The 26418-nt window shown below is 39.2% G+C and overlaps 3 protein-coding genes and 1 pseudogene across 6 annotated transcripts in view; 1 reads left to right on the top strand and 3 right to left on the bottom strand.

The window, feature by feature from the left end:
• LOC129722356 (calmodulin-binding transcription activator 1) overlaps positions 1-26418 on the top strand; it is a 511905-nt gene that overhangs the window by 148130 nt on the left and 337357 nt on the right. The window lies entirely within an intron of this gene.
• LOC129722362 (UDP-glycosyltransferase UGT5-like) lies at positions 1315-2974 on the bottom strand (annotated as a pseudogene).
• LOC129722359 (UDP-glycosyltransferase UGT5-like) lies at positions 4348-6000 on the bottom strand. Its single transcript, XM_055675748.1, has 2 exons — positions 5143-6000; positions 4348-5086 (listed from the first exon to the last, which is right to left on the bottom strand). The coding sequence occupies exons 1-2, from the start codon at positions 5980-5982 to the stop codon at positions 4352-4354; spliced, it is 1575 nt and encodes a 524-aa protein (XP_055531723.1). The 5' UTR covers positions 5983-6000; the 3' UTR covers positions 4348-4351.
• On the bottom strand, positions 23091-24831 carry LOC129722361 (UDP-glucosyltransferase 2-like). The gene is made up of 2 exons (XM_055675750.1): positions 23983-24831; positions 23091-23925 (listed from the first exon to the last, which is right to left on the bottom strand). The coding sequence occupies exons 1-2, from the start codon at positions 24817-24819 to the stop codon at positions 23191-23193; spliced, it is 1572 nt and encodes a 523-aa protein (XP_055531725.1). The 5' UTR covers positions 24820-24831; the 3' UTR covers positions 23091-23190.

Genomic DNA, 26418 nt, shown 5'->3' with positions numbered 1-26418 from the left:
CTGAGAACGAACGCCAACGCGAGCGATCGGGAGAGATTTTTGCCGTACATCAGCCGGCACTTCCTCTAATGGAAAAGTTGGATCATTTTGTTCAGAAGAATATTACTCTCGGTAATTTTACAAAGATGCGATTGCATTTTATCCGATATGGGATTGAACAATTGTTCTTTTGAGGACAAATAAAACACTTAATTTGAAGAGTTAATAGTTTTGGGTACCAGTAGCAGTATGGTAACAGCCTCAGCGGTAGGTGCAGTCGGTACTTCCATGAGGCGGATGTTATAAGGAAGCAAATGGAAGCGGTACGGCAGCGGCACGGGAAACAGTTCGGGTGTGCTCAGACGAGCGTCATTTTTCGTTGTTGATATTATTCCCCACATGAAACGAAGCGCTTTCGTACGATAGCGGCGGTATTAGCGGTAGATGCATTTGCCAACACTTACTCCAGTAAAGCCGTGTCTAATTTTCAATGTGAAAACACCTTTCTATTGTGTTAGCCGTGCGCATTAGGCCTCTGCCGGGCTAAACGCGAAAAGCGGCGTGTACCGATTCGCCCGGCCGTAGGTTAATGTACAACCGTAAGTAGAGCTGTGTAAAAGTATTCTACTTCAACCTTGCGGTAGTGGCTTTGCACACAACCCTCCTGTGATTTTTTGGGACAGTTTTTTCTGTTTTTACTTCAACTTTAGCAATAAACTATAATCCTAATTGTCTAATTTGTTGAAAAAGTAAAGCAAATTTTCAACATTCTTAGAGGAATAATTTGACCTTGCTTACAAAAAATGAAAGATATTCTTGATGGTATTGTTAATTTTTATTTTGCCTTTGCTGATTTTTTTTTTTGAAAATAATTTCAATTTTCGAGTGATTTATTTAACATGTAGGCAGCGCTGCAATTTGTTGTTTTGTTCATTGAAGTGCAGAGGTAGATTAACAAAGATTTGTCATTTATCCATATTCGGTTAGAGGGCAAATAAATCGATTATTCACAGTGAATTATGTACATAATCAGAGGATACAGAGAAACATTGATATGAATTTGTCATTTAACTAGTATTTTCAACGGTTTGGGCTTATGTTTTAATTTAAATTGTCTAAACTCGTTCCCATAATGCTTTGTAAAGAGTGATTATCAATTCTTGGGGAATCTGTGCGATCAAACACTTGCGCTTCTTCACCTGACATGATCAATAAAAAAAAATGGTATTTTTTCTTTCACTAGGTGATACACTAGCTTATCGGGTGAATTGAAACGAATAAAATTTTAATCTCTTCAAAATATAAAACAAGTTAACAAACTGTAATACTTCGTCTTAGATACTAACAAATTAGGCTGTCTTCTCTTTACCACCAGCCGGACAACTCTTCCGGAACACTTTTCGGTATATTTTTTTCACAATGAACACATTAGTTACCACAATAACCACTAACAGCAACAGCGTTACGGCGTACACATCAAGAGAATGATACTGTAAATAGGATAGTTCAAGTGCTGGTGAACGTAGTTGCGGTGCTCCACCGTGTCGCAGCACGTACTCCACCCAAAAAACAACGGTTTGCCTTGGAGTCATCGGTTGGTCTCTCAACCGTTCCGATACTAGTTTTGCATTTCTCGCGTACGACGGATCGTTCAGTACCGTGTTGATAGCGCGTCCCACCGTTTCTTCACTAATGTCATCAAAATGAATTCCCAAGGCGTACCCAGCCCGTACGGACTTTTTAATGTTCATCGTTTGGTCTCCGAAGATCGGTATTCCCAACATCGGTTTACCGTGGTACAAGGATTCCGTTGTGCCAAGGTTGCCTCCATGTGTAATGAACAGTTTCACATTTGGATGGGCCAACAAATCATTCTGCGGAACCCAGTTGCTAATTTTCACATTTGCTGGCTTGTTGGGAAGATTTTCATCCTCAAATTTCCACAGAACACGCTGCTTTAGTTTGCTGAACACCTTCAGAAAAGCATCTCGTTTTTTTGGTGGGAGATCCTTTGATTTTAAGGTAGAACCCATGCAGAAATAGACAACTCCCTCTGTAGCTTCATCGAGATAAGCTTGTAAGTCCTTCAAATAAAGATAAGATATAGGTGTAAATATGTAAACGGAAGAAGGGCAACCTTTGGACTTACCTTCGGTAGCGGTTAGGGGGTTCGATTTGAATTCCACCAACTTCAATCATGTTGGGTGGATAAGGCCTAGGGCTGCTAAGGGTGAAGTGTTGGTTCAAGAAAACTAAAGAAACATTCTTCATCTGCTCTTCGAAGCTTTGTTTGGCATTCGGGAACGCTAAATCGTAGTATTTCTTCTGTCTCGGCAAATAGATCCAGTTATAGTAGATCCGATCGAACTCAGTGAAGGCAGTGTTAACGAACCGCTCCCAGAATGTCATGCGATCAGTGTAACTGAGCGAAAAATGTGCCAAGTGCGATGTCGGATGCGGGCATCCGACTAGGTTGTTGGTCCAAATTGAATTTCCGGAAGAAGAAAAGGTAATTAGGTGGGCATCGAAGTGCTGCGCTAATCCATAAAACTGCTCTTGTACGAAGGACTCCACCACAACAAGATCGATTTTTTCGTCGGATTTCAGAAGATTCACAACGTTCGGATGCTCCATTGCCAGCTCGAACATCCGGCCAGATATCATTCCGTACAGCATGAATAACATGATGGACGAAGCTAGGATTCCACCTCGCATTTCAAAAAAATTAGGAGCATTTTGTCCTTCCATAGCCGTTTCCAACAATCCAGTTAGCACGATTTCTCGGTAATTCTTCGGTGGTTTCTTAGAAGTGTAGGCTGTTATCACAGTTACATCGTGGCCAGCATCGGCAAGCACCTTTGCGAAGGCAGTTCCTACGATATCGTGCGATTTACCACCCAGCGGCAAGATGGTTAGTATCCTAGCACCTTCTGCGAAGGTGACAAGTGATATGAGCAACAACCCGACAGCTGCTCGCTCGGCCATCGTGATGGTTAGTTCAATACTGCCTAGCGTAACTTGCAGTGTTGTTCCGGTAAGTATTGACAAAATTCCAATCGGTGTGGGACTCGACGCGGATCCACAGTGGGTTAAGTTGCGGTTTCCAATTATCGAAAATGTGAGTATTCAAGAATGTCTTTTCATATTTCATTTGTTTCTTTGACTCACTGTGCCTAATGATTTGCGTTTTTCGTCGCGGTGGAACTCATTACTGCAGACTCACGCTGCTTCAAAAGTGTGTGGAGCAGCAAGGTTATCTACAGTCTTGTTAGGTATTCTTTATCTACTACCTAATTCCAGCTGTTTTTTTATCTCTCCTGCATGGAAGGCTGAAAACGTGTCTTCAGATATGTGTTGAATATTAAAAATAAAAATTCCTTTTTTTTAAATTTGTTCCCTTTTTCGTGAAATTGGGGTCCTTACCTTATTTATTATCATTAGCATGGTAACAGATCCTAATGATCAGTTATCAACAACTACAAGCACACAAACGTATGAAGCAAATATACGAAAAGCTGATGTATGTCTTCTGTGTCTTTGACCATATACTTCTCAGCACCACGTGCAGTTCAATTATATAAAACAGTGACTTGGGCTTTTATTCTTTACGGACGCCAAATTTCAACTCACTCAACAACAGTGCCTTAACAGATACACAGTTTCATGACGTTTGATTCGGTTTCATCATTGTTTTGAGTATGTAATTATATATCAACAGCGTAGATGTAAATGTTAGTGGCACCGGTATAATAAATAATTGAATTTTGCTCGTTGAGGTAATACTTTCATGAGAATTTTGGAACCACTATTTGGTCCCCGAAGTAACAATAATGGTGAATCACGTGTCTGAGATATTTTCGCTTCCTCCTGAATGTTCGGGTTTGGAGAAACTCCAACTTGGCTGGTGAGACACAATTATGGCAATCTGCTTTTGACAACACTATTAAGGAGCATGACTGTTAATTTGTCCAGGAAATGCTCTTCAAATCAACCTGTTCAAAGAACTAAAAATTTTCCTAACCCACGCGCCCTGGCGCAGTCAAATTTGGAGATATCCAGCAGTGAGTTGTTGTTGCTGCTGTCTAGCGTGATTGGTGAGAAATCGTAGATCAATGACCTTGACCATAACCTAAGCTTAGACTAGCGTCGTGCCATTATTAACTAACACAGATGTCGACGTCTGTGTGCTCTTCGCGTGCCTGTGAAATTTATGTGTCTGGTTCATTGTCGATTGAGTTAAACGGAAGGGGCTTTCGATTCGATTCGAAAAAAAACGTACAGATGTGATTCGGCTGTAAACAAGAATAAGGACGTTAATCTATTCAAAATCTATCACATACAGTAACACTTCGTCTTGGAAACTTATTACTTATTAGGCTTTTTTCTTTTTTCCACCTGCCGGGCAGTTTTTTCGGAACACTTTCCGGTATAACTTCTTCACGATGAACACATTGAATGCCACAACAGCCACCAATATCAGCAGCATAACGGCGTACACATCGAGTGAATTGTACTGTAAATATGATAATTCCATTGCGGGTGAACGTAGCTGTGGCGCTCCACCGTGTCGCAGTATATAGTTCACCCAGTAAACGACAGTTTGCCGCGGAGTCATCGGTTGATCTCGCAACCGGTCTGATACTAATTTCGCATTTCTTGCGTATGACGGATCGTTCAGTACCGTGTTGATAGATCGCCCCACCGTTTCCTCGTTGATATCATCGAAATCGAGCCGCAACGCGTATCCAGCCCGCACAGACTTTTCAATGTTCATCATTTGGTCTCCGAAGATAGGTATGCCCACCATTGGTTTGCCGTGGTACAAAGATTCCGTCGTACCGAGGTTACCTCCATGTGTAATGAACAGTTTCACGTTCGGGTGGGCCAACAAGTCACTCTGGGGAACCCAGGGGCTGATTTTCACATTTGCTGGTTTGTTTGGAAGATTTTCGTCCTCGAACTTCCATAAAACACGCTGCTTGAGTTTCCCGAACGCTTTCAGGAAGGCGTCGCGCTTCACAGGAGGGAGATCCTTTGATTTTATGTTGGAGCCCATACAGAAATAGACAACTCCCTCTGTGGCTTCATCAAGATACGTTTGTAAGTCCTTTAAATGAATAAAATTCTTAATTTTGAGTGGTTAAAGGACAACCTCTGACTTACCTTCGGTAACGGTTTTGGATCATCGATTTGAATCCCTCCTACTTCGATCATGTTGGGTGGATATGGTCTAGGACTGCTAAGTGTGAAGTGTTGGTTCAGAAAAACTAGGGAAACATTCTTCATCTGCTGTTCGAAACTTTGTTTAGCATTGGGGAACGCTAAATCGTAGTATTTCTTTTGTCTCGGCAAATAGATCCAGTTATAGTAGATCCGATCGAACTCAGTGAAGGCAGTGTTTATGAACCGTTCCCAAAATGTCATGCGATCGGTATAGCTGAGCGAAAAATGTGCCAAGTGCGACGTCGGATGAGGACATCCGACTAGGTTGTTGGTCCATAGTGAGTTTCCAAATGCGGAAAAGGTGATCAGGTGGGCATCGAAGTGCTGCGCCAATCCATAAAACTGTTCCGCTACGAAGGACTCCAGCAGAACAACGTCGAACTTTTCGTCGGATTTCATAAGACTTACAAGGTTCGGATGCTCCATTGCCAACTCGAACATCCTGTCAGGCATCATTCCGTACATCATCACCAACATTAAAAAAGAAGTCGTGATTCCACCTCGCATTTCAAAAAAGTTGAAAGCAAATTGACCTTGCATGGCTTTTTCCACTAATCCAGTTAGCACGATTTCCCGGTAATTCTTCGGTGGTTTCTTAGAAGCAAAGGCCGTTATCACAGTCACATCGTGGCCAGCATCGGCAAGAACCTTTCCGAAGGCAGTTCCTATGATGTCGTGCGATTTACCTCCCAGCGGCAAGACGGTTAATATTCTAGCACCTTCTGCCAAGGCGACAATAGATATGAACAACAACCCGAGAGCGACTCGTCCGGTCATCATGATGTTCGATTCGATACTGACTTGTGAAGCTGGTGTTACTCTGGTTAATATTGTCGAAATTCCAATCCGTGTTGGACTCAAGTCGGGTCCACAGTAGGTTATGTTTTCGATAACTAGTGGTAACAAAATGTTGCAGATCTACCTAATATTTTCATCTTTGAACCACTGTGCGGAATGATTTGCGTTTTTCGTCGCGCTGGAATTTATTTGCAGACTCACGCCACTGCAGAAGTGTGTGGAGCAGCAAGGTTTTCAACAGTATTGTGAGATATTTTTTGTCTACTGCTTCATCCAAACTGTTTTTATCTTATCATTTTTTCTAAAATTGGGCTCTGTTACGAACATGATAACAGATCCTAATGATCGTTTATCAACCAAAAATTGCACACAAACGTATGGAGCTGACATACGAGACGCTAGTGTATGTTTGCTGTATCTTTGACTAGGGGTAAACAAGGTAAGACCGCCCTGCGGGGTAAGACCGCCCACTGTAGTTTTACTACCAAGTTATAAAATAATTGAAAAATTTCTTTAACGTGTCTATCACAGTATAATTACATAACATTTTGCACGTTTTTCTGTTTTGATAGTGCGCGAACGGTCGCAGAAATAATCAAAACCAACCTTCCAGCTGGCAACCAGTCAATGCGCTATTGTTTTGCGGCAACGGGACATAAGGTTTTTCAGTCTAAAAATCTATTGTTTTGTTCGTGAATATACGTTTAATCGCTTGCCTGAATCTATCTTCTTTCGGGAATATCGAAGGCCGTGAGTAATCTTGTAATTTTGACTACTTTTTCGGTCAAATATGAAAATGTTCCACTGGGGGTAAAGTCGCCCACTATACAAGGGGTAAAACCGCCACGTATCCAACTGCTTGTTGTTTTACTTCAAGACCCAAATGCCTCGACACTACAAAAGGAATATTTACAGGACCAGTAAAGCAACTTCAAGCCACATAAGACATCGATGTTAATCGACCATTTTCGATTTGGTTGAAGCTTTTCTAGTAATATATTTTAACAAGGCTTATTTTTGAAAAAAGTAAACCTGTGTGAAAATGGTGTTAATGAACCAAAATAATTTTAGAGCCATGACGGTTTGTTTGATTGGTATGACGTCTCCGGCAGAATTGAAAATAGTAGTTTTTTACTTCCGAAAAAAATACACACTCTAAAAAAATTAAAGAAAAGATATAAAAATAGAATTAAAAATATATTTTTTTTTCAAATTTATTTGAAAAAACATGTTTTTGCCTGTAAAATCTACAAAAGGTAAGCTAAAATTTTATGGTTGTTGGATCATGGAGTAATAGAAATATTAATAGCTAAATTTTTGTGAAGAATTTTTTTGGACGGTTTGTTTGGTGTATAGAGTCGTTGATAATTTTGTTCTTAAAAAAAAAAAAAAAAACTTAGAAAATTGAAAATATAAATAAACGAAATAATAATTATTAGTATTTTTCTATACATAATAAGTCTTCAAAAGAATCATACAGACAGGTTTAATGAGTTTTAATTTTTAGCTTAAAGATAGGTATATTATGAATTTAATATCTTGAAAACCCCCAATTCTGAAAAATCTATTTATTTTGAAAACCAAAAAAGTTACCTAAACATTGATCTGAACTTGAATAATCAGAAAACAAAATAAGTTGAAACTTAGAATTTTTTTTCAGATTTTTCACAGTGTATATTTTATTTAAAAAGAAAAAAAATACCATCTACAACTTTGTCAGAGACACTATACCGATAAAATCAACCGTTTCGGCCCTAAAAATATTGTTTATCCTCAAAAAATGGTGGGCGATCTTACCCCGCTGGTGGGCGGGCTTACCCGGCATGAAAAAGATCTGCACATGTTCAATGAATTTTTAAAAATTAAAAAAAAGCTGGAAAATAAACAAAAATATTTCAGTTCTTATTTTTTAAATGCGGGTATTGAATAGAAGAACCTCTTAGCGAAGAAAAAATGAAATTGCAGTCGCAACTTTTTTTTCTATAAACAGAATTGCTTAAAGGGGCGGTCTTACCCCGCTTACTCCTATATACTTCTCGCCACCACGTGCAGTTCAATCATATAAAACAGTGACTTGAAATTTTTTACTTACAGCTCCTCAAATACGGTGAAAGACCCCGTTGTAATATATAGCACAGTTTCGCGACGATTGCTTTGGTTTCATCAGTATTATGATATTTTCTGTGTTTTCGACTTTTTGCTTGGATTTTCAAAGCAAGCATTCATTGTTTAATTTTGAATACAAAAAAAAAAAGAATACAAAAAAAAAATATTAGTAGCAGTCAGCATAAACACAAAATTTGCTTATTAAGTCAATACTTTCATCAGAATGAGTATTTGAGCTCAGGAGGATCAAAAAAGTCGAGACACGTATCAGGAATATTTTCGGGTTTAGTGAAACTCCAACTTGGCAATAATACATTGAATCAAAAATAGTCAGCTACAATTACTACTATTCCGATTGCTGCTCAAGTTTTGCTACTTTAATTGTACATAAATAATTTCGATATTTTAAACACTATCAACTAGCATGGATGCCAAACAATTTTTGTTCAGCAAATGTTCTTCTAATAAAACTGTTCAAAGTTATCAAAATATTCCTAACCGACGGCCCAGACGCAGTCAATTTTGGCGATAGTCAGCAGTGAGTTGTTGTTGCTGCTAACTAGTGTGATCGGTGCGACAACCGTGGTTTAATGACTTTGACCATGATGATTTTTATGTGGCTTAGGCCTAGCGTCGTGCTATTAACAAACACAGCGTCGGTGTTTGTATGCTCTTCTAGTGCCTATGAAATACACGTGTCGCTGATTTTTCATTCGATTCCGGTTTAGATACCATTATTATATGGATGAAAGATAAGAGTGGTGTTACTAGAGGAAGTTGCGGGTTGAATTAGTGTGCAACTTTTCACAGTTTATCTATCTTTAAAGTTTTTCAAATAATCTTTTGAAAATCTACTACATAAAATACCACTTCGTTACCGTTAATTAAGCTTCCTTCTGTTTTCGACCAGCTGGACAGCTGTTTCGGAACACTTTTCGGCATAGCTTCTTCGCAAAGAACACATTAGTTGCCACAGTAAACACTAACAGCAACAGCATTACGGCGTACGCATCTATTGAATTGTACTGTAAATAGGATAGTTTTAATGCGGGTGATCGCGGCTGCGGTGCTCCACCGTGTCGCAGCACGTACTCCACCCAGAAGACGACAGTTTGCCTCGGAGTCATCGGTTGATCTCGCAACCGGTCCGACACTAGTTTCGCATTTCTTGCATATGACGGATCGTTCAGTACCGTGTTGATAGCTCGTCCCACCGTATCCTCACTTATGTCATTAAAATTAAGCCGCAATGCGTAACCAGCACGTACGGACTTTTTAATGTTCATCATTTGGTCTGCGAAAATTGGTATTCCCAACAACGGTTTACCGTGGTACAAAGATTCTGTCGTGCCGAGGTTGCCTCCATGTGTAATAAACAGTTTTACGTTCGGATGGGCTAACAAATCATTTTGTGGAACCCAGGTGCTGATTTTCACATTTCCTGGCTTGTTGGGAAGATTTTCGCCCTCAAACTTCCACAGAACACGCTGTTTTAATTTTCCGAACGCCTTCAGGAAGGCGTCTCGCTTTTCAGGTGGGAGATCCTTCGATTTCACGGTGGAACCCATGCAGAAATAAATAACTTCCTCTGTTGCTTCATCGAGATACGTTTGTAAGTCCTTCAAGTAGATAAAATATGATTTAAAATAATTATCGAACGCTGTTGAATTTACCTTCGGTAACGGTTTGGGGTCTTCAATTTGAATTCCACCGACCTCGATCATATTGGGTGGATAAGGTCTAGGACTGCTGAGTGTGAAGTGTTGGTTCAGGAAAACTAGGGAAAAATTTTTCATCTGCTGTTCGAAGCTTTGTTTGGCATTCGGAAACGTTAGATCGTAGTATTTCTTCTGTTTCGATAAATAGAACCAGTTGTAGTAGAATCGATCGAGCTCAGTGAAGGCTGTGTTTATGAAACGTTCCCAAAATGTCATGCGATCGGTGTAACTTAGTAAAGAGTGTCCCAAATGCGACGTCGGATGAGGACATCCGACCAGGTCGTTGGTCCATAGTGAGTTCCCGAAAGAGAAAAAGGTAATCAGATGTGCATCGAAGTGTTGCGCTAATCCATAAAACTGTTCCGATACGAAGGACTCCAACAGAACCATATCAAATTTTTCATCGGATTTTAAAAGATTCACAACGTTCGGATGTTGGATTGCGAACTCGAACATTTTGTTAGACATCATTCCGTACAATATGGCTAACATGAAGGACGAAGCTATGATTCCTCCTCGTATTCCAAAGAATTTTGGCGCATCTGGACTTCCAGAGTTTGTTCCAATAATCCAGTTAACACAATTTCCCGGTGATTCTTCGGCAGTTTTTTCGAAGCGTAAGCCAGGCAGGCAGATCAACAGTGGGTTAAGTTTTTGGTTAATAGTGGTAAATCAAAGTAGCAAAATTACGGTTACTCTGGTTTACGGCAATCCATAAAGTCACTTTTGAACTACTGTGCCCAATGACTTGCGTTTTTCGTCGCGGTGGAATCTGTTGCTGCTGACTCATCGTATTTCAGAAGGGCGTGCAGCAGTAAGATTTCTGCACAGACGATTGAAAACGTGTCTTCAACTATCTGTTACAAAAAACCCTCGCCAACAAAGAGATGCAGAGTACATAAATTCATCTCTTTTTCAGTTGGTGGTCGCTCATTAACCAATACTCTCGCACAAACGCGTGGAGCGAACATGCGAAAGAATTATGTTTACTGTGCTTTGACTATATAATTCTTTTCACCACGTAATGTTCAAATATATAAAACAATGACTCGGCAGTTTAATTATATACAAGCGCCAGGTTTTAACTCACTGATCAACAACACCTCAAATACGGTGAAAGACTCTGTTGTAACGAATAATGCAGCTACGCGACGCGTGCGTCGCACAGTGTGACTAAACTAAAAACTATTATCGAAAATATTTTCCGTGTCATTTTCGGACAAGTTCCTTAAAATGCCCTTTGATATATTGGGGAGATATTCGTTAGAAACGTTATTGAGGAATAAATCACTAAAATAACATCATCTAGACACAAAATGCTAAGTTTGTGTCTTGGTATGGTTGTAGAATTAAAATATTTACTAGCTGATACCCGACCCGCGTTGCTGCATCTTATAGGTTACGTCGATGACCACATATCTAGAAAATGTGTTTTAGTTTCAGGAACATGTTAAGGGGGGATCCTACTCTGGGAGGTCGAAAAATAATGAATTTTAGTGATTTTTTCGAATGTTTAGAGTAAAGTGAAATTTCCGGGTAGTTTGGCTATTGATAAACGTATATTTGAAGATGTATTTTGCATATCGGGTATGCTAATAAAGTGAGTATTACGCTGTTGGCAGCTGGGAACGTGGATGCTCGCTCTAAATCAATACCAAACTGGTGGTAATTTTTTTTCAGCATCCACTGAACCCATTTGGCTAAAATTTTATTCTAGAATGTAAAAATGGATCTTCTAACTTGTTATATAACCGTTTTTGAAAAATCCAAAATTTGCCAAAATAGCGGCCATTTTAGTAAAAAAGTTAGTTATTTTTCATGAAAAATCTCTACTTAAAAAATCATACAACAATAAAAAATTCACATATCGAAAAAAAAAAATTGATCCAAATCGGTTCAGTAAATGCTGAGAAAACCTGACTATCAGTTGAAAAAACATGGTTAAGAGACAAACGCTGCCAACAGCGTAATACTCACAAGATTTGCATCCACGACATGCGAAATACATCTTCAAATATACCTCATTCACTAACCAAAATACTCGAACACTTCATCTTACCCTGAACATCCAAAAAAAAATCACAAAAATTCATTACTTTTCCACCTTCCAGAGTAGGGTTCCCCATTTAACCTAAATTACCCTAATTCAGGTTTTGAAGTAGAATACTTCTCTCAGGAAGTTCGGCTACATAGGGATGTGAAATGAAAATCTAAAACCGAGAAAAGTGAAAAATATGTCCAATTTCAAATGCTAATAAATCGGTTAGTATCCGATGGATTTCCTTCGTTCTTGCAGCAATAGATTGTAAAACCTTCTAAGATTCATCCCAAAATAAGATGATTGTAATTTTATTATTCACACTATTGTACTATTGAAAATAGTCAAGCCTTGTCAAAACGAAAAATTCGACCTCTGATTGGTCGTTATATGCTTGCTTCCCAAGCACGGTCGACAGGATCATAAACCTTGCAATTGAAAACATGCTATTTGGCCTATATAAGAGCCTGTATCAGCCGGAGCCGCTCATAATAGTTCTAGACAGCGACAACAGCAGTCGTCCTTCCTTAGCAGCAGCACTAGCTCTGTGGTTGGTCACCACGTCTCAGGAGCAGCGCGGTTCCTCTCAGCGTGTGTCGCCAGACTGCCATTATCCCCCCGTGTTGGGGCAGCATGAAGATTGGCGTTGGGAAATCAAATTTTGAACATCAAAATGCCTTTTTCAAGGCAAATAAACAAGTCATTGAAAGTTAATAATTTTCGACAACGCAAGCAAGATTCTTTGTTGGATCCTAGCAATTTAAATTTGTCGCACCCGTCTAATTTACTGAAAGTTAAATAGCTTCCACAGTGCATGTTGTCCGTGTATCCTAATTCCTCCACTGTTAGGGCAGTTCAAAGGTTGCGATCAGCAAATAAACAAATAATTGAAGGTTAATAATTTTCTGGCATCAACGCAAGCGGACATTCTGTGCGGGGTGCAATCAAATTCTGTTGTAGTTGTCTAATTTCTACTTTATTCAGTAAACCCCCCACGGTAGGGGCAACGCAAAGGCTGCGATCAGCATAACCGACATTGAATAATAAACTGTCCTGTTAGAACGCATTCACAAAAGCAGTTAGTTCGACTATGCAGAGCTAATATGAAGTCGATTTAATCAATCAGCATCAACAGAATTTCGTCGTCTCCCAGCTGCCAAGTTGCAACATGATGCAACACGCAACAGCGAGCAAACGAAATCGCTTGATGTTACAAACCGCAATAAGATACGGGTTAAAACCGTTGCGTGTGTGAGAGCACCATCGGTGTTTATTCGCTAGATAGAAAAATTAAATGCGAAATGTGGAATAATTCGTCTAAAGAACATTTGGAAATGGTAAAACTGAACTGAAAGGCATGGCCTATTTCGTAGCACCCTTCGGCTATAAAAGAGTGTTTCTGGGAAAACTAGCTACATTTATTAGTCGGAAGGTGAGCTGGATGGACCGTCCGGGTTGCGCCTGTGGCTGCCTTCAAATTACTTCACAAATCACTTGCCCTGTGATTGGTCACCACGTCTCAGGCCTCTGCCTGAAAACGAACGCCAACGCGAGCGATCGGGCGAGATTTTTGCCGTACATCAGCCGGCACTTCCTCTAATGGAAAAGTTGGATCATTTTGTTCAGAAAAATATTACTGTCGGTAATATTACACAGATGCGATTGCATTATATCCGATATGCAATTGAACAATTGTTCTTTTGAGGACAAATAAAACACTTACTTTGAAAAGTTAATAGTTTTCTCAGCGGTAGGTGCAGCCGGTACTTCCATGAGGCGGATGTTATAAGGAAGTAAATGGAAGCAGCACGGCGAAACAGGTCGGGTGTGCTTAGGCGCGCGTCATTTTTCGTTGTTGATATTATTCCCCACATGAAACGACGCGCTTTCGTACGATAGCGGCGGTATAAGCGGTAGATCGTTTGTCAACACTTACTTTAGTAAAGCCGAGTCTAATTTTCAATGTGAAAACACCTTTCTACTGTGATGGCCGTGCGCATTAGGCCTCTGCCAGGCTAAACGCGAAAAGCGGCGCGAAGTTAATGTACACGCCCGGCCGTAGGTTAATGTACAGCCGTAAGTAGAGCTGTGTGAAAGTATTCTACTTCAACCTTGCGGTCGTGGCTTTGCACACAACCCTCCTGTGATTTTTTCGAAAGCGGTTTCAAATGGTGCCAATTTACAGAAAAACACTGTTTCCGAGTCTGTTTCAACTAAAATAAACACGCCCATTCCTTCTAGCCGCATGCTGCTTGACGGTGCACAGTGGTTCGAATTGTATGGCAAGGGCGGTCATAAATCATTTTTTTACAGTATTGCTCTTGAAAACTACTGAAATCAACAGAATTAGGTGTTTTTCGACTATAACAAACTTTTCTGGGACTGCCATCATCCAACTTGTCAAAATTTTCTAGCATTGTCATTATTATGCATGCATAATAGGGTGCCAATCGAATATTGGGAAAAGTTTGACCATTGAATTTCAAAATACGGCAGTTTTCAAAAGTTTTGCCTTCTCGAAAGAAGTCCCTATGCAAAATTTAAGCACAATCTGGTTTCGTTAAGTGAACCCTCAAAGCGATCAAATTTTGATTTTACTTATTTTACGTTATTTTTCTGGAATAACTTCAAAAAAAAAATTGAGATTTTCTCAGGAAACACCCTTATTTCAACACCAAATATCGAAATTCTAATATGAACAAATGTTTAAGAACAAATTTGTAAATTTGAGCTGAATGTACCACAACCCTTTTAAGAAACTATGTAAAAATTATGAAATTCAAACGAAAAAGTAACTATCTTTAGCCGCTTGTCATCGACTAAGATGCAAATATATGTAGCTAAAACTTTTAACAAATCTTTTCTATGTCCTAAATCCTTCGTTCGGTGGTAATTTGGTGATAGTATCTAGCGCAGAACACATTTAAAAGTATACATGAATTTAACTATGAGTGGTGCTCTTTGACTTTTCTACTACGGTCCCCCTTACGACTAATTATGATTACAGTTTATCACATACCTATCAAAACAACACCGCAACAGCATAACAAACCTATTTTCCGAAGGCTTATGATGAAAATAAACAGATGAAGCAATTGAATTTGTTCTACAGCGGATATGTACACAACGTAAAAAAACACGTCCGTTTAAGTTGATTTTGCAAGTGTTAAACACTTTCCCTTATCTCGTGCTCAAAAGTAAACTGTTCATTAAATAGGTCAACAAAAACAGCTCTTCTGCATTCTCAGGTCTATAACCGATCTATTTAATCAATAATAGCCAGAAAACAAAAAAACTTTTTTTCTATTTTTGGCCTATGGGCGAACCACTGTGTGGTGTAGCATTTTGGGACTCCAACAAATAAATGATATTCGCAACCACCAGTCACGCTGTTTGGACCTTGTTTTCGTAAATGAAGACTGTGTTTCACAGCGCACAATGGTCCTGAAACTGAATATAGGAGTAAATTTGAAGTAAATCTAAAGGGATTGCAATATTTTAGAAAAGCTAGAAAAGCTTTCTTCTACAGAATTATTACATATGGTAAAGTGCCTATACAACAAAAATATCAAAAATTGGGGTGGTTTTTTATTTTTTTAAATTGAAGATAGAAGTTGTTATACAATGTTATAGAACCTTTGATTTTAAGCAACTTTTCACGAAACAGTTTTTCTCTAACTCTAAAAATGACCGATTTAGTATGAAAAATCACATGTTTCGCTATAACTTTTTATTTAAATTTTCACATCCAAATTGTTTTTGACCAACTTTCACGGCTTTTTAAGAGTAACAGTTTACAATTCTGACATCGGTAATATCTCAATTCTACTTTAAGTTATTAATGTTTTTCATAAAAAAATATGCCTTTTTCATTTGTTTGTAGTTGTTTTTTGAGCAAACATAAAAAATATTTTTTGATCTCAATTTGAAGGGCACATTTGACTATATGGAGAATCATTTAAAATATATATGTTATATATATATATATATATATATATATATATATATATATATATATATATATATATATATATATATATATATATATATATATATATATATATATATATATATATATATATATATATATATATATATATATATATATATATATATATATATATATATGTTATGTAATATTTGGGTAAATTTAGTTTGAAAACAACCCGAAAATTGTAATAACTTTATTTATTTTGCGTGTCAACGCACACAGATTTACATCTTTGGTGCTTTCTCTCGAAACTAGAAAACATACCTTTGATTGAATCCAAAAAGATCAAAAATCGATCAACTGATTCAAAAGTTATGAATTTTTGGAAATAAAATACATAGAACAAAACCGTTTCTTAGGGTCACCCTATTTCGGGTCACCCAATGTGCTCAATTGTGCTCAAAATTGCAGTGATGAATTTTCGTCGAAAATGATCAAACTCGTAATTTTCATTGGGTCGTTAGTGTGACCATCTCCGATATAGGGGGACTTTGAGAAACGGTTTTATTCTATGTATTTTATTTTCAAAAAGGTATAACTTTTGAACCAGTTGTTCCTTTTTTAATTTTTTTGAATTAAAACCGTTACTACTCAACAAGGAAAGCTAGCCTCAAGGGATGTGTCGCTTTCAGTTTTAAGTATGGATATTTTTTATGTGAGCGAGCAGTCTGTGATATGCGCCACTGAGAGTGTTAAATCTGTTCTTTCGCCTGAACAGGAAGTAGAGTAGTGAGGGGCAAAAGTACACATTGGCCTTTTTGAAACATACGAGCAAAACAAACTAGCAACATTGTATGAATTTCCAGTATTATAACGTCAGTTAAGCACATATTAAACACATAAAATTTCATTTAAATGGTGCGAAGTTATAAAAAAAGTTGTGTTTTGAGCTGTTTCGATCTAATTTTCTTAGTTTTGGGAATAACGATTCTCTTATTCGGAAACTACAGAAATTCGAAAACAACAGAACCTAAAAAACTCTTGTATAATTGCGGTTCGTAGGGTGAATTTGTTTTACCGAAAATATTTTGGTGTATGTCATTAAAATCAAACCAGTTGAAAAACTCATTGTGGGGCAAAAGTACGCATTAAATTTCTGTAAACGTAACGAAAAAATGTGTTTAAGGTCAAATGTCATCCAATATAGATATTTTTGCAACCGGGAAGGTGCCCAGAGATAGGAAAATGGCTCAGACGCCATTTTGAATTCCAAGATGGCAACTTTCGCTTACTAGATAAGAATCTAAAATGGTCGAATACCTCCTAATATTTGTGTTTCCGTAATCGAGATGATGTTTAGAGACAGGAAAACGACTTCAAACACCACTGAGGACCCCAAAAGGCGACTTCCGGTTTCTTAAATACAACAAAATTTTACCAAATTCCGGGCAATATGGTTATTTTTGAAACCGGAATGCTGCCCAGAGACCATAAAATGACCTTAGACGCCATTTTGGATTCCAAGATAGTAACTTCCGGTTTCTCGGAAACAACCAAAAATAGTCGAATATGTGTATTTCTGTAATTTGAATGATGCCCTGAACTCGGAAATCGACTTCAGACTCCATTCTCAAATCCAATATGGTGACTTCCGGTTCGTATAAAGTCGTTTTCAGGTCTCGTGACATCACTCCGACTCCAAAAGTACTCATAGGGTTATATTCGTCAATTTTGTATATATTGTCCGGAAACCGGAAGTCACCATCTTAAGTTTAAAAATCGCGCTTAGAGTTGATTTGGGATCTCTGCGCATCATCCCGATCCTTGGAATACCCATATTGGGCGGTATTCGGTCATTTTAGGTTGTTTTACGCAAACCGGAAGTCACCATCTTGGAATTCAAAACAGCATCTGGTATCGTTTGAATGTTTCTGGATAGCATCCCGATTCTGAAAGTACTCATATGGGGCGGCATTTTGTCAATTTTTACTGTTTTCCGCAAATCGGAAGTCACCAATTTGAATTCAAATATATCTCTGGAGTTGATTTTTGATCTCATCTTCAATTCGATTCCAAAAATTCTCATAATTGGCGGCATGCGACCATTCATGACTATTTTTGTAAACCTGAATTCTCCATTTGGGAATACTAAATGGCGTCTAGGACCGTTTTTGGGTCTCTGAGCATCATCCCGGTTCCGAAAATACTCATATTGCAGCGGTTCTCAACCTGGGGTACGCGGAAGCCGTTTGATACGGTTAATTATTCCATTCTCTCGTTCAAGTTAGAGAAACTTATCTAGTATAAAACTGAAAAGGGTTGAACAAGTGAAAGATCTTGGTGTAATACTGGATAAAAAACTAACATTCAACCCCCAAATCTCTGCTGCTATTGATAAATCAAATCGTTAGTTGGGTTTTATATTTAAAATCGCTCGTGAATTTGCAGACCCGCTCTGCTTTAAAGTGCTGTACTGTGCACGTTAGAATTCGCCTGTACCGTATCGTTATCAAGCAGTTTGGATAAACAGATTAGAAAGTGTCCAACGAAAATTCTTCGGTATGTTTTGCGAAACCTTGCTTGGAATGACCCGCTGAATTTGCCGCCTTACAAAGACCGCTGCCGCCTGTTGGGCAAAAAAAAACCGTTATCAACATTGTCGAGTGTCACAAGCCGTATTTGTCTGCACATGTATATTATAATGTCATCCCGGTCATGTATTTATATTCCCTTTGTTGATAATTGAATTAGTGTGAAACTTCGTACAACTTTTTGAAGATTTATGAGTAAATTATCTTTCAATTATTTCATTTAATCTACTCAACTTCTATCACATTAGATAACATTTCGCCTTAGGAATTAACATATTAGACTTTCTTCTCTTTTCCACCAGCCGGACAACTCTTTCGAAACACTTTTCGGTATAACTTCTTTACGAAGAAGACATTAGTTGCCATAATAACCACTAACAGCAACAGCATAACGGCGTACACATCGAGGGAATTGTACTGTAAATAAGATAATTCCATTGCGGGCGAACGCAGCTGCGGTGCTCCACCGTGTCGCAGCACGTAGTCCACCCAGAAGACGACAGCTTGCCTCGGAGTCATCGGTTTATCTCGTAACCGGTCCGACACAAGTTTCGCATTTCTAGCGTATGACGGATCGTTCAGTATCGTATTGATAGCCCGTCCCACCGTTTCTTCACTTATGTTTTCAAAATCGAGCCGCAAGGCGTATCCATTCCGTACGGATTTTTCAATGTTCTTCATTTGGTCTCCAAAGATAGGTATTCCCACCATCGGTTTACCGTGGTACATGGATTCCATCGTGCCGAGATTGCCTCCATGTGTAATGAACAGTTTCACGTTCGGATGGGCCAACAAATCACTCTGGGGAACCCAGGGGCTGATTTTCACATTTGTTGATTTGTTGGGAAGATTTTCGTCCTCGAACTTCCACAAAACACGCTGCTTCAGTTTGCCGAACGCCCTCAAAAAGGCGTCTCGCTTAACAAGTGGGGGATCTGTTGATTTTATGTTGGAACCCACGCAAAAATAGACAACTCCCTCTGTGGCATCATCAAGAAATGTTTGTAAGTCCTTCAAACAGATAGATTGTTGCTCTAAAATTTCGGGCAGTCAAATGACACCATTTTGACTCACCTTCGGCAATGATTTTGGATCATCGATTTGAATTCCTCCAACTTCGATCATGTTGGGTGGATAAGGTCTAGGACTGCTGAGTGTGAAGTGTTGGTTCAGAAAAACTAGGGAAACATTTTTCATCTGCTGTTCGAAGCTTCGTTTGGCATTCGGAAACGCTAAATCGTAGTATTTCTTCTGTGTCGGCAAATAGAATCGTTCGTAATAGAACCGATCAAACTCAGTGAAGGCAGTGTTTATGAACCGTTCCCAAAATGTCATGTGATCGGTATAGTTGAGTAAAAAGTGTCCCAAGTGCGACGTTGGATGAGGACATCCCACTAGGCCGTTGGTCCATAGTGAGTTTCCGAAAGCGGAATACGTAATCAGGTGAGCATCGAAGTGTTGCGCTAATCCATAGAATTGCTCTGCTAAGAAGGACTTCAACAGAACAACGTCATATTTTTCGTCAGATTTCAAAAGATTTGCAACGTTTGGATGTTCCATTGCTAACTCAAACAAAAAAGTAAGTAAAAAGTGTCCCAAGTGCGACGTTGGATGAGGACATCCCACTAGGCCGTTGGTCCATAGTGAGTTTCCGAAAGCGGAATACGTAATCGGGTGAGCATCGAAGTGTTGCGCTAATCCATAGAATTGCTCTGCTAAGAAGGACTCCAACAGAACAACGTCATATTTTTCGTCAGATTTCAAAAGATTTGCAACGTTTGGATGTTCCATTGCCAACTCAAACATCCTGCCAGGCATGATTGCGTACATCATCACCAACATAAAGAAAGAACCTAAGACTCCGCCCTTCCAATCGAAAATGTTCGGTGCAGCTTGACCTTCCATAACTTTTTCTAGCACTCCAGTTAGCACGATTTCCCTGTAATTTTTCGGCAGCTTTTCAGAAACGTAGGCCGTTATCACAGTCACATCATGGCCAGCAGCGGCAAGCACTCTTCCGAAGGCGGTTCCTATAATGTCGTGCGAATTTCCACCAAGGGGCATGATGGTTAGTATTTTAGCGCCCTCTGCTAAGGCGACAATTGATATGAACAACAACCCGAGGGCTACTCGTCCGGCCATCGTGATTATCAATTCAATACTGTCTTGTGAAGCAGGTGCCGCTCTGGTGAAACTGTCAAAATTCCAATCAGTGAGGGATTCGAGACGGGATCACAGTTGGTTAAATTGATGATAAATAGCGGCAATTTCATGTAGCTGAGCTATTTTAAATTCAATCGTTAATGTTTCTTTATTTCTTATTTCGAGCCACTGTGCCTAATGATTTGCGGTTTTAGTCGCGGTAGACTCACGTTATTTCAGAATTGTGTCTAGGGGGCCATCCACATACCGCGTGGACAGATTTTTGACGATTTTACCCCCCTGGTGGACAAATGCCCATATGTTTTTTGTTTTTTTTTTGCAAGGACCGTGGACATTACACAACCCCCCCCCCTCCCAAGCTGTCCACGTCGTATGTGGATGGCCCCTAGTGGCATTGTGAGATATTCTTTATCTACTGCCCAATTCAAACTTGTCATATCGTTCCTGTACGGAGGGCTGAAAACGTGTCGTCAGATAGGTGTTGAAGATGTCTTCGAAAAAAATGCAAGTTACTTGAATTATTCGTTATAAGAAAAATATATTAAAACAAATTAAATTACTGATTTGTGAGCCTAATGGTAAGGATAATGCAAAATAAGAATTATTACCAAATACTTCTAATATTTCGAAAGTAATTAAAGAAAAGTAATTTAAGTGCATTGTGATCTACAACGGAGGTTACACTGTCGCTTTTCTTACAACTGGGATCTTCGCGCTATCATTTGTTATAAGCATGATAACAAATCCTGATGATCGTTCATCAACCGATTCTCGCACATAAACGTGTGAAGTAAATATACGAAAAGCTAATGTGTGTTTGTTGTGTCTTTGACTATATACTTTTCTGTGCCACATGAAGTTCAATACTGCCGCTCATGGCAAGTCCGTCCCAATTGCATTTTTGTCAATTTTGAGTTTATTTATGGAATCAATTCCTTTTTATATCTACTTTCGATAAAACAAATATTGTTGAATACTTCGTTCTGAGAAACTATGAAAAAAATTGCAGGTCAGTTTGTCCCTCAGCAAAAGTGATCGCAAGTCGGGCCCATTGCAAAAATCTTCGCAATTTAACCCCACAGCCAATAATGATTATGAGAAATGTGATATTTACCACAACTTTTGGTCTTCAGGTTTAGAATTGGATGTACCAAGTGATATTCGATAGGAGGTTTGATTGAATTTTACGCGTTCTACATCGTGTGGCTCTAGCTGATAGTACAATGTTTTCATCAAGACAAAGTTTCCACCAGTACCTAGCTTCTTTCAGCTGTTGTTTGTTGACGGTGAACGCTTTAGGTGTGTCACTATATTGTTGGTTAAAGCATTCTTTAGTAAATACTACTTTTCGTATTTTATCCGTATTTTATGTAAAGACGTGGGCAAGAATTGCTCAATTATTGTCGTGAATTTCGTTCTGGAGAATTTGTCAGGCATATCAAATACTTCGGTAGGCTACTTAGCTGTATTTTAACGGAGCAAACATTTTCCTAAGCTATAGGTGTTCTTTCATATTAGCTTCCACTGCTACGTGGAAGCTGTCCGCCGTCACGAATGTGTGACCGCTCTCAGAAAAATTTAAAACAAGTTCCTACACCTAAACTGATTTCGAATTTATCAGTAGTATAAAATGTAAAAACAAAATCTAATTTTATTTTGAGCGGCGCATATATATTGTGTTATGCTTCTCACAAAAAACTTGTTCAATGAAGCACGAGGGAAGGTCATTTATGAATTGACCAGCGATTTGCAGTAGTTTGTTTTTCATCACCGGTCGTAGCTGGCTATGGGACTGACTTGCTATCATTCTGGCTACGTACCCTAAAAGTAATCGCATGTGAGTCCCAGCTTATGATTTTTAATAAATTTTAATCCAATTTCGGTGTGTATGCAAGTTTTATGATGCAAAAGTGTTAGATTGTCATTGCAGTACTAAATTCTGTTGGTGGTATTGATTGAAAAAGCATTTGAGTGCAAAATTTCACCTAAAGTGTTACAATTTTTAATTGCTGTTTTCTCATCAGCACCAAAACGCAAATGGGACGGACTTGCTATGAGCGGCAGAATAGCACTTCAAACACGATGAAAGATTCATTCGTAGTAAACAACACAGTTTCATGATGTTTGCTTTGGTTTCATTAGTAATTTGATGCTTACCGTGCTTTTTACTTCACACTTCAAGTAAATGGTATTCGCAATGCTCTCACTAATATAAGCATGGACAATTATTCCACCTTTAACGGTATAATCTTATAAGAACAAACGAAATACATATAAATGTTAATAGCAGCCGGTCCATACACAAAATTTACGATCGGAGCGGAACCGTAGATAAATGACCTTGACCATAATAAATTCATGGCTTAGGCTTAGAATAGCGTCGTCGTGCCGTCAACGAACACAGCGTCGATGTCTGTGTGCTCTTCGAGCTGCTAATGAAATACACGTGTCTGGTTGCTGACTGTCGTACTAATCGAAGGGTTTTAACTGTTTTCGATTTAGATACCGTTCTTGTGTGGATGAAAGATAACAGCGGTACCTAAAACTTTTTATAAGTTTATTAGTAAACTCTCCTTTAAGTAATTCTTTTAATCTTTTAAAATTAACAACATAAAATAACACTTCGCCTTAAAAACTAACGATTTAGGCTTTCTTCTCTTTTCCACCAGCCGGGCAACTCCTTCGGAGCACCTTCCGGTATAGCTTCTTCACAATGATCACATTAGTTGCCACAATTACCACTAAAAGCAACAGCATTACGGCGTACACATCTATTGAATTGTACTGTAAATAAGATAATTCCATTGCGGGTGAACGCAGCTGCGGTGCTCCACCGTGTCGCAGCACGTATTCCACCCAGTAAACAACGGTTTGCCTCGGAGTCATCGGTTGATCTCGCAACCTATCCGAAACTAATTTCGCATTTCTCGCATATGATGGATCGTTCAGTACCGTGTTGATAGCTCGTCCCACCGTATCCTCACTAATGTCATCGAAATCAAGTCGCAAGGCGTAACCAGCACGTACGGACTTTTCAATGTTCAACATTTGGTCTCCGAAGATCGGTATTCCTACCATCGGTTTACCGTGGTATAAGGATTCCGTCGTGCCGAGGTTACCTCCATGTGTAATGAATAGTTTCACATTCGGATGGGCCAACAAATCATTTTGCGGAACCCAGGGGCTGATTTTCAAATTTCCTGGCTTGTTGGAAAGATTTTCATCCTCAAACTTCCACAGAACACGCTGCTTTAGTTTGCCAAACGCTCTCAGAAAGGCGTCTCGCTTCACAGCTGGAAGATCCTTTGATTTTAAGTTAGAACCCATGCAAAAATAGACAACTCCTTCTGTAGCTTCGTCAAGATACGTTTGCAAGTCCTTAAAATAGACAAGATCTTAAATTTTGAGTGGCTGAAGGGCAACATTGCAACTAACCTTTGGTAACGGTTTTGGGTCATCGATTTGAATCCCTCCTACTTCGATCATGTTGGGTGGATATGGTCTAGGACTGCTAAGTGTGAAGTGTTGGTTCAGGAAAACTAAGGAAACATTTTTCATCTGCTGTTCGAAGCTTTGTTTAGCATTGGGAAACGCTAAATCGTAGTATTTTTTCTGCGTCGGCAAATAGAACCAGTTGTAATAGATCCGATCGAATCCAGTGAAGGCTGTGTTTACGAATCGTTCCCAAAATGTCATGCGATCAGTGTAGCTGAGTAAAAAGTGTCCCAAGTGCGACGTTGGATGAGGACATCCGACGAGGCCGTTGGTCCATAATGAGTTTCCGACAGCGGAAAAGGTAATCAGATGTGCATCGAAGTGTTGTGCTAATCCATAAAACTGTTCGGCTACGAAGGATTCCAACAGAACTACATCAAACTTTTCGTCGGATTTCAAGAGACTCACAACGTTTGGATGCTCCATTGCCAACTCGGACATCCTGCCGGGCATCATTCCGTACATCATCACCAACATAAAAAAGGAAGCTATAATTCCTCCTCGCATTTCAAAAAAGTTAGGAGCACCTTGACCTTCCATAGCTTTTTCTAGCAATCCAGTTAGCACGATTTCCCGATAATTCTTCGGCAACTTCTTAGAAGCGTAGGCCGTTATCACAGTCACATCGTGGCCAGCACCGGCAAGCACTTTTGCGAAGGCAGTTCCTATGATGTCGTGCGATTTACCACCCAACGGCATGATGGTCAGAATTCTAGCGCCTTCTGCCAAGACGATAATTGATATGAACAACAACCCGAGAGCTACTCGTCCGGCCATCTTGATGGTCAATTCAATACTGTCTTGTTGAGCTGGTGTCGTTTTGGTAAATATTGACAAAACTCCAATCGGTGTGGGACGAGAGGCGGGCCCACAGTGGGTTATGTTGTCGGTCAGTAGTGGTAAATTAGTGCTAAACTATCAAAAATCTTGTTAATATGGGTAAAATGTGTGCATTTATATAAAGAAAAATTTGTATCAAAAACGTGAAAATAAAATGACACATTGGTCATCTTTAAGCCACTGTGCGTAGTGATTTGCGTTTTTTCGTCGCGGCAAATCTCATTACTGCTAATTCACGCCCCTTCAGAAGTGTGTGAGCAGCGAGAGTGTCGTGAGATATTCTTTACCTACTGTCCAATTTATAATGTTCCAATGGTTGAATGATCCGTATAATTGGAGTCATTCTTTCGGAAACTGGAACTTGTACCCTGTTATTTGTTATCGGCGCGTGATAACAGGTTCTAATGGTCGTTCATCGACCAATACTCTCACATAAATGTATGCAGTAGCGATGTGAAGTTTAATTATAGAAAACAGCGGCTGGCCGCTCGACGAGAGCCAAAATTGAACTCTCTTATCAACAGTGCCTCAAATACGATAAAAGACTCTGTCGCAATGAATTACGCAGTCGCAAGACGTTTGTTCCGGCATCATCAGTATTGTGATATTTCGCTTTATGTAATGATGGTACAGGATAAGAATTTCGGGTGGAGATTGTGCAATAGGATTTTTGTTTTATTTGATAAATATTGAAATTATAACTACTCCTTGATGATTATTCCAATTTTTTTTCCATAAAAACATAACTTATAAATGCTCTGAGTACGGCAAATCTCAAGAAATATTTTTATAGAATTTGTAATGTTGACTCCATTAGCGTATTCTATCAAAAGCCCGACTATTTGGATTTTTATGCATGTTGAATTCTAGCGTAGCGTTCTTATGTTCTGCCAATAAACAACCCCTTTCGAAATAGTCAAAACGGCCCAGCCGCAGTCGATTTTGAGGTTATCCAGCAGTGAGTGGTTGTTGATGCTGAACAGTGTGACCGGCTCAGAATCATGGGTCAGTGACCTTGACCATAATGATATTTTTATGGTTAATGCGTAGTCAGCGAAGGAAAAAAATCACCTCTAGCGATTAATGAATACATATAAAACAAGCCTAGGATGCGTTGACATCGTCGTAAGTATGCGAACAACAAAGTATCGGTGCTGGTGCACTCTTTTTGCTTTCCTCTTTACGATATATTTCTATTCATTAGTGTACCTACGTGGTGTAGTTCTCAATGTGCACAACTCGGTATATGAAGTTATTCGTCTCTGTTACAGAGAGCGATCAGAACTTGTTATATCCTTATTCTTCAGACTCATGAAGATGATTTTTTGTCGGAAAAAGAAAGAAAATGACATTGTATGCTCTCCTACTCTCGCTTAAACTCAATCGCTGCCGAAGTACTCCCTTCCCCCACACATTCCCTCTCACCGCACCACACCTCTGCTGCTGTTCAGGCGACATGATTTTCTCCTGTTGCTATCCTTTTTTCCCGTAACTACCGGCCTATGGAGAGACAAACGCAACGATCAAATCGCTTCT

This window comes from Wyeomyia smithii, chromosome 2 (genome assembly GCF_029784165.1).
Source record: "Wyeomyia smithii strain HCP4-BCI-WySm-NY-G18 chromosome 2, ASM2978416v1, whole genome shotgun sequence".
In the NCBI taxonomy this organism is placed as follows: domain Eukaryota; kingdom Metazoa; phylum Arthropoda; class Insecta; order Diptera; family Culicidae; genus Wyeomyia; species Wyeomyia smithii.
This window is presented reverse-complemented; position numbering and strand designations above follow the sequence as displayed.

Bases quoted from the DNA above. Each gene is read 5' to 3' on its own strand.
- LOC129722361 (XM_055675750.1), bottom strand. From the start codon at position 24,819: ATGGCCGGACGAGTAGCTCTCGGGTTGTTGTTCATATCAATTATCGTC. The intron at 23,926-23,982 runs GTTAGTTGCAAT...GTCTATTTTAAG, and splicing joins ACCCAAAACCGTTACCAAAG to GACTTGCAAACGTATCTTGA.
- LOC129722359 (XM_055675748.1), bottom strand. From the start codon at position 5,982: ATGATGACCGGACGAGTCGCTCTCGGGTTGTTGTTCATATCTATTGTC. The intron at 5,087-5,142 runs GTAAGTCAGAGG...ATTCATTTAAAG, and splicing joins ATCCAAAACCGTTACCGAAG to GACTTACAAACGTATCTTGA.